Here is a 13509-nt window from a genome sequence, read left to right as displayed (position 1 = left end):
AAATCCTTCCTGCTCCCTCATCCTATTACAGTGGACCCCAGTGAAAGGAGACTCAGAGAGGTATGGAAGGAAGTGACTTGGTTCCCTAGCTTCTTCCCAGGAAGTTGTTTCTAACCAGGGCATCATTGTGTGGGCATGCACTCTTCCCCTCTTCTAGGCACACCTTTGTCATTTTCTTCCGTGTGATGATGGCTGAGCTAGAGAAGACAGTGAGAGGTCTTCAGGCTGGCACAGCAGCAGACTCGCAGAAGGTGAGTCAAGTACTCCCACCCCCAGAAATAGACTGGATTACAGTAAGTCTATACTTAATGTTGTCAATAGATTCTTGGAAACTGCAACTTGAAATGAACCTTTGTATAATAAAACCAGTTTTGCCCTAGAGTAATTGATGTAAACAAGAATTAAGTTCCCACGGCATATTTCAGGTCACAAAAAATCACCAAACTTCTAAATGAAGACCCAAAACACTTCTAATATTAAACATTGAAATAATTGTGAGCTATATGTACATTTAAGAAAGATTAATAAAAACAAATAAGATGATTATTTTCTAACCCGCCTGTTCTAGTTCAGGGTTACAGGTGTCTGTAGCCTATTTCAGCAGCTCAGGGTGGGTGGGAACCCTCCCTGAACAGGATGCCCTTCCATACACACACACACAAACTCTCTCTCTCTCTCTCTCTCTCTCTCTCTCTCTTGCTCTCTCTCTCTCATCAAACTGGGATGGTAGACATGCCAGTTACCCTACAGTGCTCACCGTTGGCATGTGGCTGCAAACCAAAGTACCTGGAGAGAAAACCTACTCAGACAAACTCTACACAAGACTGTGGTCCCAGCCATGAATAAGATGAATAGATTTTTTTCCCCTCATTATAACAAAACGATATTGAACGAAACAATGTTATTTGAGGACCTGCTGTTTTTTAAAGCTGCTGAATCTTCAATTCCTTTGGTCTAGGGTTTTTTCTAAACTATGTCCTTGATTTACTGAGATCCAGGATTTTTTTTTTTTTTTTTTCAAAAAGCTCCTGGCTTAATTTCCTTTCCCTCTAGTTGGAGGTAAGGCTTGGGCTCTGTTTTGCCTGGCTCCCTCCCAGAGAGAAGCCTGGACTGCTCCATAGACCCTGGCTCGGGTAAAAATCTCCTTGTTTGCAGCTTCCTGTGCCCGGCAGAGTGCTGCTTGTGAGCTGGCATGAGATGAGCAAGCCTCTTTGAGATGTGGTGGTACCGAGCCTGGGTAGCCTGCTAACCAGAGCTAAGACCGCTGAGAGCTCAGGCTAGCGTAGGGAATCAGAGAAGTCACAGGGAGCAGATGGCCAATCGAGGCTTATTCCTACTTGGAAATTACTGAAGAGAAGTCATCTTATTAGTCTCTGTAAGGTACCCGAATGTTTTCATGTATACACAGGCCTCAGAACCATCTTGGGGGAACACTAGGTGCCACATCTCTTTAGGAGGCTAATTGGCTTAAATCTCTGAATAACTGTGTAATTAGGAGGAGTACAGTAAGAGATGTTCTTGGCTTGATTCAGAGGTGCTTGTGTATTTGGCTGTTTGCAGATTCATGAAGAGAAGCTCCTCTACTGGAACATGGCAGTTCGAGACTTCAGTATCCTCATCAACCTGATAAAGGTGAAAGTGAAGGCTCCTTGACCCGTCGCATTGGCTGACTGCAGAACCAACAAGAGTCCTGGTTTCCTAAATGGACTCTCCCTGCTCCTCTCCTCGCCCTTCCTTGGGGACCTGCTCTCCCCATCTTTTCCCCTTGTGCCCCTACCCATCCTGGATAACCCCTTCGTGCCCCGGGCAGTGTCTTTTTCCTTCTGTCCCTTCCTCCTTGTCATCTGTGTCACAGTACTTACTAGGAGATGGCTCCTTCCACACATCATTCCCCCACTCTCTCAGCTCACCTTGGCTCCTCTGTGACTGGGCACATGCTCCACTGTCTCCCTCTGCCAACCCTGAGTGCCTTCTTTATCCCTCAAGTACACTCTGTGCTCTGAGCCACTCCATGGTTTTGCTCAGGCTGTTCCCCCAGCTGAGAATGTCGTTTTCTCCTCTGTCATTCTCTGCCTCTACTCCTCTCTTTCCTAAGGCTTCCGATGGAGGTTTTGGACCTCTGCAATGCCATCTTAACATCCCCAGTTGGAATCAGTTTCTTGTTCCTCTTTGCTGCCCTCTTCCTTTCCTTGAACTTTAATTGTGATGATTATTCTGCTTTGTAATTAATTTAACTATTGACGGGCCTTCATTTTAGAATTCTCTGCAACACTGAGAGCTGTGCTTTGTACAATGAGAAAGAGGCTGGGGTGTTCAAAGGAGCAGACCTCAACTTTGGTTTCTTCTCCCTCCAGGTGTTTGATAGCCGTCCTGTTCTGCATGTATGTTTGAAGGTGAGAGACTAACCGGGCCCTCGTTAGTGTTATTCTCCTCTGGCTCTCTCTAGAGAGGGCCTCAGCTGGGAGGACTTGCTTAACACCTTGCCCACAAGCCACAGTTTCCCGAATCTGTGCTAACTGGTGGTAGTTGAGGAAAGACAGTGGGTACATTTTCCTATACTAGTTGGATAACTAGAGAAGCCAGTTTTCCTATGAGTCTGAAAACTTTTGGTTTGAGTCTTAGAATTAGGAGGAGTGGTTTCAGGGCATCTGACTTCAGGAGCAGTAGTCAGTTCCTACCATTCCTTCGCGGGCAACAGGGAGGAATGAGGAGCGCATGATTCTTTTTAAAGCCCATTGGTGGCCTCATGAATGTGGGAGCTACTATCCTCATTAACTACTGAACTCCTCTCCCATGGGAGTAGCCTAGATTAGCCCTACATTTAATGGTATACACAATGCGTTAAGCGCTAGTGAATGTTACGGGAGAATGCTTCTTCCCCACTTGTGGTTCCTTCCAAGTGGATATCACCCCATTCTTATCTTCTGGCCTCTCTCTACCTTTTTATTCACTCCACCCTGGTGCTAGTGTGGGAGATGGGTGAGTAGGGGGAGTGATTTATGTGGTTGGTAGATTTGGCAGTTGGACATGCACTTTCTTGGCTCTACCCAATTTTTTCCTCTTGGGAGTAAGTCATCCTCAGGGTGCTGGGGTTCCCATCTGTTCTTCTGTGCCCTCATTCTTAAGCTGAGCAAGGCCCCTGCCTTGGCTGTGTCTAGGGCAGGTGAATCTGCCTAATTCTGGGCTTAGTTAGCAGGCCCACTTAGTTTTTACATTAAGCTACATTCTCCAAATTAACCTTTGGTCCCATCCCAATTTATGTTTTATATACAAAAATAAGAAACTCTACTCCTGGGCAGGGTGATGCTCTGCTGCCTCACGCAGGGCCTCTCAGGTGAAACCCCTCAGCTGGAGGTCGTCACCCCTGTCTCTCTTCTCTTTTTCAGTATGGGCGTCTGTTTGTGGAAGCATTTCTGAAGCAGTGTATGCCACTCCTAGACTTCAGTTTTAGAAAACACCGGGTAAGAGCAAAGACATGCTTTGTGCAGTTGTTCAGAAGATATGTCCATGGTGACTCCTGGGCTGGGTAGGTGTGGGGGCAGCCCCCTTACCCGGGTTCTGGGCCACAGTTCTACTTGGGCACCTTTGGTCTACTTCAGAGATGCCCATTTAGAATTGAAAATTCCAGTGTAGGCTGAACTCCTCAGACCCACTCTGGTTCAAACCCACCTTTCCTTCGACTTCTACTACTGGGGGGTGGTTTTTCCTTTTAGCTTGATTTTATTGTGTTGCTGCACTTCCAGGACCTCATGCATCAGTGTGTTTGCTTATTCCTTTGTGAGGCTCTAGGTCTACTGTCAGGAATAATTTGAAAAATCACTGGTGTCATAAACCTTTCCTGTTATAATGGGCAGTCTTGAGAGTTTTTTTATAGCCAAGTGGGATCCAGAGGTAAAGTGGTGAAATAAGGATAGACACAAAGATTATTTCTTACACATATTTAGCAAGTTAAACTTTGCACAACACTCTCACAATATTTGCTTGGTCCTTTATAACCCATCAAGAGAAGGGGGAAGACAGCTAGCCAGCACTTCTCCTATTTGGGGGCCAGATGAAGTTGCTTATTGATATACAACTGGAATCAGCTAGATTTATCCTCTTTGGAGCCTTTGATTACAAGGATATCTGGCATCTAAAATAAAATGAGAGTATTTCATGTGGCGTTTATGAATTTTGTTGGCTATAGGAAGATGTTCTGAGCTTACTGGAAACCTTCCAGTTGAACACGAGGCTGCTTCAGCACCTGTGTGGGCATTCCAAGGTAAGAGGGAAATAGGTCATATCACCAGCCTGCCTGTGGGCTTAATCAACAGTTGCGATCGGGAGATACACAGGCTTCAATTCCTTCCTTTTTATACCCTTCTTCAGCCTTTATTTCGGGGACTGCGTCTGTCCGAAGACAGTGTGGGGACAGAGCGAGGAGTGCAGTTTCCAGGCTGTCGCTCTCACATGGAAAGGTGCTCACTCGGGTAGTAAATGGCCATCAACTGTGATTGGATGGCCGTCAGCTGTAACCAGTGAGCCATTGGCCACTAATATAACTGCCGTGGCTACGCTAGCAGCAAATGGGGGCTAGCAAGAAGATGGTGGCTGAGCTAGCAAGCGAGGATTGCAGTTAGCACGGCAGGTTATAGTTAGCAAGTGAGGTTGGTTGGCAGAGAAATGGAGGGCAGGTTGCGGATTGTGTGGCTCCTGCTTCCTGTGTCTCCAACCCAGCCGCCAGCGAGACTATAGTGGTGTGACTCCCCTATCTGTAGCTCTGTGGGCGTTCCTTTTTGGCCTCGCCATGTCCTGCGTTCTTATGTGGGGAGCAGGACCAGAGACCCCGTATGACACCCTGCATGACAGGCAGTTTATTCAAAGTGGTCAAATCCTTAGGGGCTGGTTAAGATCCCTCAATCATTTAGAGGGGTGTTTCTGCATCTGAAATTTGACTCAAACTCCATAGCCCTATTTCCTTTGGTGAGTAATATGGAATGGTGGTGGAAGTGTGATTGCTACAAAGTACACTGGGTAGGAGGAGTATTATGTAAGTGATGACTGCTGGAGACGAGGTGGTTCTAAAAGTAGCTATCTTTAGAGCTTGTCAGCTGTACTCCTTACTTGTAAAGGAACGCATCTGTCTCTTGTGAGAACATTTTAGCAGTAAAGGACTTTTCTACTTGAAGCTTACAGTTGAAGCTTTTGTCTAAAGGAGCACAGAACCATAGAGTTCTTTAGTCACTTGCAAACCAAATGATTCTTGAATCCAGTTCCTATTACTTCCTTCCTTCCCTGCTTCTAACTTTATAAGGTGCTGAACTGTGGAATTTTAGGGACTTTCAACTAGACAGCTACTCTGTTGCTTAATATTGGTATAATGTATGTTCAAGAATATTTTAGGTAAATCGATCGCTCACTGGTCAGTAAGAGGTTATGAAGAAGGACCTAGAGGAGTTGATGGTGTTTTCTAGGCTCTCTGAGCTTGAAGGACAGCTGCCATTCTCTTCAGAACACTCTGCCAAACTGCTGCTGTTTGATGGAACGTTTCTCTGGCCTGTACTAGCAGAGTGTATGCTTTTATACAGGTTCAATATGTCAGGAGTGCAAAAGTTTCTGTGTAGGAAATGTGGAAGCATGATGATAAACCCAGAAGAGCTAGATGCATTTCTTTCCATTCAGATTCACCAGGATATGAAACTCACCGAACATGTGCCTTTGCTCAAAAAGACCCTGGAGCTGTTAGTTTGCAGAGTGAAAGCCATGCTCATCCTCAACAATTGCAGGGAAGCTTTCTGGTTGGGCAATCTCAAAAACCGGGACTTGCAGGTGAGCCTGGGGCCCTACCAGCAATAATCTCCTACTCCTATTCTTTTTGAGAGCCTTGGAAGGTATGTAAGGGAGGTCACCTGAGCCCTGCCCTCTCAGTAAGTCTGCTCTTCTCTTAAGTCTGGGCCATTTAGCTCTTAAAGTTAGGGTACATTGCCTATGGGCCCTGGTTACGGACTGTACCCGTTAGCCCAGCCAGCAAAGGCCTAAATGTGCCACTGATACAAACAAGGCCTCAGAGATAGAGGAGCCAGATTAATAAAACCTCTCCCATCAGCCAGAGGGGCACTTTTAAGTCTTACCGAGGGTAGATTTATAACACCATTTTTGTACATGAACAAACTTGTTTTGGGTTTTTTCCTAAAGCAGTCTGTCTTATTCCTGAAATTATTCTCTGGCTAAATTTTAACAAGTGAACATTTCTAAGGTCTTCAGTTGTCTGATTAACTGGCTGAAATCTTGTGTTGTTTATAGTACTGCTTTGGAGTGATAGCATTTTTCAACTAGTGTCCAGGCCCTTTTTACTCATGTTTACAATACCTGCATTTTATAATCATATATGAAAAGAATAGCACCCCAGAGAATTAGCTTCTTTTTGTGGCATCAACCTTACGAGGTAGATACTTTTGTTTCCATGAGAAATTGAAGCTCAGAGAGGTTAAGTAACTTAGCTAAAGTCATTTCAGCAATGAGTAGAGCCAAAGTTTGAGTCCAGACAATCCTGTTCTCAAGTTGATGTTCTTAAACCACTTCAGTGTCCACTAAATGGCCATTCGTGGTTGGTGTGTTAGAGTGCTCATATACCTTAAGGTATTTGAGAAATTTTAGAGCTGTCTTCACTTTAATTGAGTATCAATACAATCTGGCCTTGTAAAATCTAATATGATATTAGAATACAAAAAAAGCACTTTTTGTGAAAACTACATATTGTATCAAAACCACATGCATCTCAGAAATCTTGGGTTGATTATCACTTCGCTAGATGCTGGATCACAGTTTAGTGCCCATGTTTAACCATGTTTAAATGACTGAAATATCTTCCTTTGTATTTATTGCCTGTAAACTAAGCCTTTCTCCCCCTTGAGGCCCCAAATGTGATCATTATAACCCACCATTTGTCTTGGCCCATCCACATTTAGGGTGAAGAGATTATATCCCAGAATTCCCAGGCAAGCACAGCAGATGAGAGTGAGGATGACACATCATCCCTGGTCTCCAAGAGCAAAGCAATGGAGGTATTTCTGCATAAGGCACCAGAGCATGGCATTGATGTTGCATTTCCTGAAGTATTCTGAGTTGGTAGAGAGTGCAGAACTTTCCCCACTTATGTTTATAATCAAAGGCTTCTATGCCTCTCTCCATTCCCTCCAAAAAAGCTTCTGTGTTTATGTGAATTCAGTGGAGGCCCAGGAAAAATACCCGCACAGTCTTTTAATCACTCAAGTATCTCAAGTTGTGGCATATGTTACAGAGTTGAAAATTCCCTTCCATTATAGTCTCCTATTTTCCCTGAATTCATATCTAAAATTATTTTAGAGAGGAGAAAAAAAGAGGTCAAAATGTTCTCTGAGTGTTGAGAAGAATGAGTTAAACCATTTAAACATGCTGTTTGACTATATAAAATAGAAATGTGAACACATTTGGTGAAAGCCAGAGCACAGAATCAGAAGCTGCCACAACTGAGGACTGAAATAAGAGTAGGGATCTTTATTCTTTTCTGGGCTATTACAGATACTTCCAAAATTTTAAAGAAAGCTAAAGAAAAATGTGTATGTTTATAAAATTTTGTTATAATTCAGGTGGGTTATGGATACTGAGAAGCTCAGATTTAAGAACCCTTGCTGTGGAGCCTACCCATAATGCAATTTGAGGCTGATGCAGAAAGATCACCTAGTATGAAAAATTATTTTGTTACATGGTCTTCTGTTTTATTTGTATAGAATACTTCTATCTTGTTCTCAAAAAAATTGAAGCAGCCAATATCGTATTAGTTTGGTACTTTCTCCTAAGCAAACCTCCTGGATTAGAGTTGCAGACCTGAGTGAATTTTACACTGGATTCCTCTTGGGATACACAAGATTTTTTAACTTAACATTTCATTCTATATTAAATGCCTACTTTGTTCCTATGTTACATATGTACAGTAGAGCAAGAGGGCCATGGCTTATTTAAAAATTATGCAAACTTGGTTCACTTGCAGAATGGCATAAATCAGTATCAAAGTGGCTTCCCTCCATGGTCTTGGCTTAGAGGTCATGATATAATAATGAGGGAGCCTTTGACTCATTTTTCAAGTGAATGGTTTAAAACCTATCATTTGTTTTAACAACAGTACAGTGCAATTTTATTTATTTTTTAAATTAAATGTATTAGGATGACAATGGGATATAGTACTATTTTAAATACTGAGGTAGTATTTCAGTTCATGGGGTCACCCAGATGACCTAAAATATTTAATTATCCTTTGCCCCTTAGGTTGATGAAGAAGGTGAAGCAAGTGATGGAGAAAAGGAGCAAGATAGTGATGAGAGTGATGACAAGACTGACTAGACCGCAGAGAAAATGATGCCCCCTCTTTTGTTCGAGATTTGAAATTGTCTGCCTTACTCACTGGAAGCATCATATTTTGTCCTTAAAGTGGGGGCTTTAATTGGGAATTTCATAGATTGTCTAACATCATCAAAGACCCTGGCTCAGAATTCCAAGGTAGCATCTTAACAGTTTGGACAGACGTGGCAGTGCTAGGCATATGCTGCAGAGTAGTCATGAGTCTGGGCTTTGGGAGCTAGTTTTGAATTTATGGTTAGAAGTTATGTTTGTATCAGTTTTACAAATAAATTCTGTTTTAAGCTCTGCCTCAGCTATCTTTTTCCTCTTTCTGGATTTCCTTCATTAGTCAAGGGTTAGATGGAATTGAATTGGCTTTTGAGCAGAGCAATAATGAAGACTGGTGCCAACACATCAGTTCTACCAATTAAAGTCACGTTTCCTATTCTAAGGACCATCTTTTCTTGAGATGAGAAGATTGTTGTGATCTTTTTGGAGGAGTGATGAAATTTGTCAATGCCCAAAGAAAGACAAAAGGAATATTTTGGCTGCTTTTTAAAATTCTTTGGTTGTCATATAGATATAAAATGGGGAAAGGTACTATCAAACTCATGTTAGCTCTGTATATGTAATGTTTATTTTATTTCCATGTTATTCTGAGTTAAACCTATAATCTAGTTACAACGATGCTACAAAATTACTTGAAGTTTATTAGAAATAGAATGTTCAACTGAAATGGGGAGCTCTCACGTCTTCTGCCAGAAAGCCCAGTTTCCCTGATCTCTGCACTGTACACCTGAAGCTGAACAATAATGAATGCCAACTATAATTTTATATATATAGATATATATGTATATATATGTATATATATGGTTATAGGAAGCAGAGTACAACATTAGGAATAGAGACAGTGGAAATGTAATGGCTCTGTGCGCTATCAGAGGGATAGTGGGTGGGGGGGGTTCACACAGTGTGAGGGATATAAATGATAAACGTCTAAGTATTGCTTTGTCTTGTGCACCTGAAACTAATAAAATTAAATAAATAAATAAAAAGCCCAATTTCGGTCTTGCTACCAAGTTTTTTCTTGCCAAGCTATAAATGTTATTTAATATTTGGTAATATTTCTACCCATTTTTGTATTCTCGGTGGTATAAGGGTGTGGCTGCTTAGGTTTCTTTGTTGTTTTGGTGGGGGAGGTTGTTTTTTGTTTTTGAAATTAATCCTTGACCCACATATAGGTTTTTGACCCCTTCATCTTCCTGTATACAAAAATCCATATCTTGTTTGACCCTCCTTTGTTTCCCCAATTCACTGTGGTCTTAAATGTTTAAGTGAGTTCACACTAGACTCATTGGTTTATACGGTTTATTTAATGGTTCTTTATCACATGTACATGTCAGTGCTAGTTTGACTCTCTTTTAAATGGTTGTTTAACTTTACAATGGAGATGTTGTCCCTTGCTCTGTCATTGGCCCTTTTTTGGAGGGGAAGGAAAGAAAGGGACTCCTGAATTGTCACCACTTGACAGAAAAATAAGATGGCGGGGGCAATGTCACAGTTTCCTTTACACGGACAGGTTTCTGTAAGCTTCTGGCACATAGCACAGGGCATGGTGTGAGGAACGGGAATCAGACGAGGACCCTTTACTTGGAGTGTTGCAAGGCAAAGGTACACTTCTTGTATGTAGCGTACAGCAAGAGGATAGAGCGCAGCATCTGCTTGCACATGGTCACTGTCATCTGAATCTGAGGTTCCTTAAGTCCAGTGGGCCACTGGTGCTCCCGGCTGATGATTTTGCAAAAGGCTGACTTGTCTGAAACTCGGAAGGTCCCCGTCCACTTTGGCGGCTGAGCCGTGATGACCCTGCCAAAGACGGAATCCACTCCACTGAGGCGGACAGGCTGGGGCTTCCTGACCAGCCCTTTCTTATTGTTTATGGTTCGGAGCTCTGATGTGTGGCAGGGTAACTTGGGACTCACCCCAGGTTCCAGGAATGGGCTATCTAGAACTAGAGTGACCTCTTGGAAGCATAGCTGCACTTCAAGGTCAGAAGGGGTGTGTGGGAAGCAGGGGGAAGCCCTAAAAGGGTGCTTGGAAGAAGGTGTGGGTGTTGTATGCCGTAGCCATTGGAAACTCTCGTCCAGTGGGGTCCATGGTGACCAGAGCTGGTATCCTGCCATTGACCGTCCTAAAGGAGAGGAATCAGAACATGGAATTTCCCTGGCAATGTTTTGGTGAGGGCATCGCCATTCAAATTCACATCTCTTTGTCTCATTATTGACTAACTTACTCTGTAGTTCCCATGAACACATTACAATCGATGTTAGGGTACTAGTCATTCTATAAAGGGCAGTAGGGAATGGTAACAAGTATTGAATCTGGCAAGTGCTATGTGTACTAAAACTATTAAACCTTATTACAAGCCTCTGAATGTAGGTTTTAGCCCATTTTACAGATGAGGAAATGGATGTGTCCTAAGTGGAGTATCCCAGTTCACCATTAGGACCTGTGCTGTGTTGATAACTGCAAAAGACAGAATCTACACCTGAGGTTGTAGAAGCTGCTGGCACTTCATGAGGAGACATTATTTGTGGTCAGAAGCTCAGAAAGGCCACATCTTACTAAATATTTGGGTATCTGAATCCCCATGTACTTTACACTAGTGGTTCTCAAGCTTTGATCCTGGAACTAACATTTTCACCATCATCTGAGATGTAGAAATGCAGATTCTTGGGCCCCACGTTAGACCTATAGAAACAGAAATGGGGGTAGGACCCTGCAGTCTGTACTTAAACCCTCTGGGGATTCTGAGTGCACTTATAGTTTGAGAACTTATTATGCTGTTCCTTTTAAGGAATTACAGCTTTTACTATTCTTAATTATGGAAACAATCTCCTCTTGGCCCTAAAAAAACTGTTTTCTGACACAGGCGAGCTGCTGTCTGAGCCCTGAGCTACTTATGTACCACCTCAGAGGAATTGTAACAGGCTGGGAGGGAAAAAAATGTCTCCAAAGACCAGTCTTTAAAAATTTCTAAAGATTTTTCTGGTTCTTCTAGTAAAATAAGACCCAGTCTTACATAAGACCCGATCTTATAGTAAAATATTTTAGTAATATAAGTAAAAAAACATAGTAAAATAAGACCGGGTCTTATATTTTTGCTCCAAAAGACGCATTAGAGCTAATTGTCCAGCTAGGTCTTATTTTCGGAGAAGCACCGTAGCAGTTTCCTTTTCTTTCCAGCCAAGTTTATTTCTCTGCCCCTTTTCTCCCAGAAAAGGTAACAGCAGCAGATCTGACCCCATCCCATCTAGTAATTGCCCAAGAAATGCTCTGAAAAATTGACACCTCCACCACAATTTGTGAGATAAAGTTCACATTTTAAAAAGAATTGGTGGCATTTCAAACCAGACCTGCCCCAGACAATGGTTAGTATAAAGGAGATTTGTTGATTTCCTCTAACTGGTGTGTTTCTCCTGACCTATGCAGGCCTTTGCATATTATGTTCAATTATCTGGGCTGCCTTAGGATGAGAAACTGACACCCAAGGAATAGTTACCTATTCCAAATAGCCTATGAAAGGCTTCTGATGCTGGAGACCATGACCCTATGAGCATGCATCCAAGGTCAGCGTACATCACCATGGCAAGGTGGGTGGAGGGTGAGAATATGACCAAAAGAAGTATTTCATCCCAGCACCCTTTTCCTGACTCACCTCCTAAGAGCAAATGGGGCCAGAGGTAAAAGGCTATGTCAAATGTCCAGCCTAAATATTCCACAGAACCAACATGGGATGAGAAGGGCTTCTGACCCCAGGTCTTTCCACCACTTTCACACAAGGTTTACATAAAGATGGTCCACCGCCATTCCCACCACCCAGGAAGTCACCATCATCCACTCCAAGAGGGGTTGAACCTAGGAAATCTGATCAAGCTGCTCTAATAGCTCCTAGATAGGGAACACCTTGTTCTCCTGGCCAAAAAGTCTTCCCCTTCATACGGCTCCTCCCGTTCCAAGGAACCGGTCCGCCGATGTCCCCACCTGGGAAAGGGGAAGGCAGCGTCAAAGTGCAGCAGAGGTCCTGGTGAACTGTGAACTGCGATCCCTAGGGGCTGAAACTGCCCGGAGTGTGGGGAGCTTCCCCTCCCAACTGGAAGAAGGGGCTTGTCCCCCGGAGTTCCCTACCCAGGGGCGGGGGCAGCCCTGCTCTGCCCAAGGTGGAGGTGGCTGTGGGAGCCAGGCCCAGCCCCACCATCTGGGCTGGGAGCTCACCTGCCGAACTCCGCGGGCCGCACGCTCCAGAGTGGCGGCTGCTGTTCCCGGGCCGCATCTTTCTTCCACCGGGCGCCTGGCAACCGCCTTTGTGACCCAGGACCCCGAGCCTGAGCCGCATGGCGTGGGGGTGGGGGTGGAGGACTCGAGGTGTCCCGCTGGGGGGCGTCAGGGTTGGAGTCGGAACCCCCTCCTTGGAACGCCAGGTCCAGGACTCAGCTTTCAGGGATGAGGGTTCGAACCCCGTTCCCTCCATTCGTCTTCCTTCTCTCCACCTCTCCACAGTTGTGTGCCTTTGATCTAGTCTCAGAAGATCGGCACGCTGTGGTCAGGAATCTGCATAAAAGTCCCGGGACCTGTAGTTAGTGTTAAAAGTCCTTATTAAACCCTGCTCAGTGGATATTCAGGCTGAGGTATCCAGAGTTCTGAAGGCTTTTGTTGCTGCATTGGAATCCCAGTGCAAGGAGACAGAATTTATAAATGCTCGTCTATGAATAGAAAGATACATGTCTTCCATTGACTTCCTGACTGAAAACCTTTCTCTGCCTTCTATTGAACCTCAAAAAAGATAATGCCCGCCGCACCGGTGGCTCAGACGGTTGGAGCTCCCTGCTCCTAACTCCGAAGGCTGCCGGTTAGATTCCCACGTGGGCCAGTGGGCTCTCAACCACAAGGTTGCCAGTTCAACTCCTGGAGTCCCACAAGGGATGGTGGGCTGCGCCCCCTGCAACTAGCAAAGGCAACTGGACCTGGAGCTGAGCTGCGCCCTCCACAACTAAGATTGAAAGGACAACAACTTGTTAAAAATCCTGGAAAATACTCACTGTTCCCCAATAAAGTCCTGTTCCCCTTCCCCCCAGAAAGATGATGCTGGCCCAT

General features: G+C 44.1%; 2 protein-coding genes across 8 annotated transcripts in view; one reads left to right on the top strand and one right to left on the bottom strand.

Moving 5' to 3' along the window:
* FANCD2 (FA complementation group D2) overlaps positions 1–8663 on the top strand; it is a 51126-nt gene extending 42463 nt beyond the window's left edge. For all 7 annotated transcript variants that reach the window (XM_088798414.1, XM_074312999.2, XM_088798416.1 and 4 more), the window contains 8 exons: positions 158–251; positions 1561–1632; positions 2355–2393; positions 3387–3461; positions 4187–4261; positions 5662–5808; positions 6948–7043; positions 8284–8663. In XM_088798414.1, coding sequence (XP_088654540.1) covers positions 158–251; positions 1561–1632; positions 2355–2393; positions 3387–3461; positions 4187–4261; positions 5662–5808; positions 6948–7043; positions 8284–8358 — 673 coding nt within the window. In that variant the 3' untranslated portion in view covers positions 8359–8663. The remainder of the gene's footprint in view (positions 1–157; positions 252–1560; positions 1633–2354; positions 2394–3386; positions 3462–4186; positions 4262–5661; positions 5809–6947; positions 7044–8283) is intronic.
* Positions 8664–9739: 1076 nt separating this feature from the next.
* Positions 9740–13192, bottom strand: FANCD2OS (FANCD2 opposite strand). The gene is made up of 3 exons (XM_019732681.3): positions 12631–13192; positions 12322–12399; positions 9740–10546 (listed from the first exon to the last, which is right to left on the bottom strand). Exons 1-3 carry the CDS (start codon positions 12884–12886, stop codon positions 10002–10004), a joined length of 879 nt encoding a protein of 292 aa, XP_019588240.1. The 5' UTR covers positions 12887–13192; the 3' UTR covers positions 9740–10001.
* Between the last annotated feature and the right edge of the window lie 317 nt (positions 13193–13509).

This window comes from Rhinolophus sinicus, chromosome 5, assembly GCF_057876585.1.
Source record: "Rhinolophus sinicus isolate RSI-liver-muscle chromosome 5, RSI-T2T, whole genome shotgun sequence".
Lineage (NCBI taxonomy): Eukaryota > Metazoa > Chordata > Mammalia > Chiroptera > Rhinolophidae > Rhinolophus > Rhinolophus sinicus.
Note: the sequence above shows the minus strand (reverse complement) of the source record. Positions and strands in the feature narration are given on the sequence as shown.

Bases quoted from the DNA above. Each gene is read 5' to 3' on its own strand.
- FANCD2OS (XM_019732681.3), bottom strand. From the start codon at position 12,886: ATGGAGGGAACGGGGTTCGAACCCTCATCCCTGAAAGCTGAGTCCTGG. The intron at 12,400-12,630 runs GTGAGCTCCCAG...CCCCTTTCCCAG, and splicing joins CGGCCCGCGGAGTTCGGCAG to GTGGGGACATCGGCGGACCG. The intron at 10,547-12,321 runs GTGTTCCCTATC...CCTCTCCTTTAG, and splicing joins TTTTTGGCCAGGAGAACAAG to GACGGTCAATGGCAGGATAC.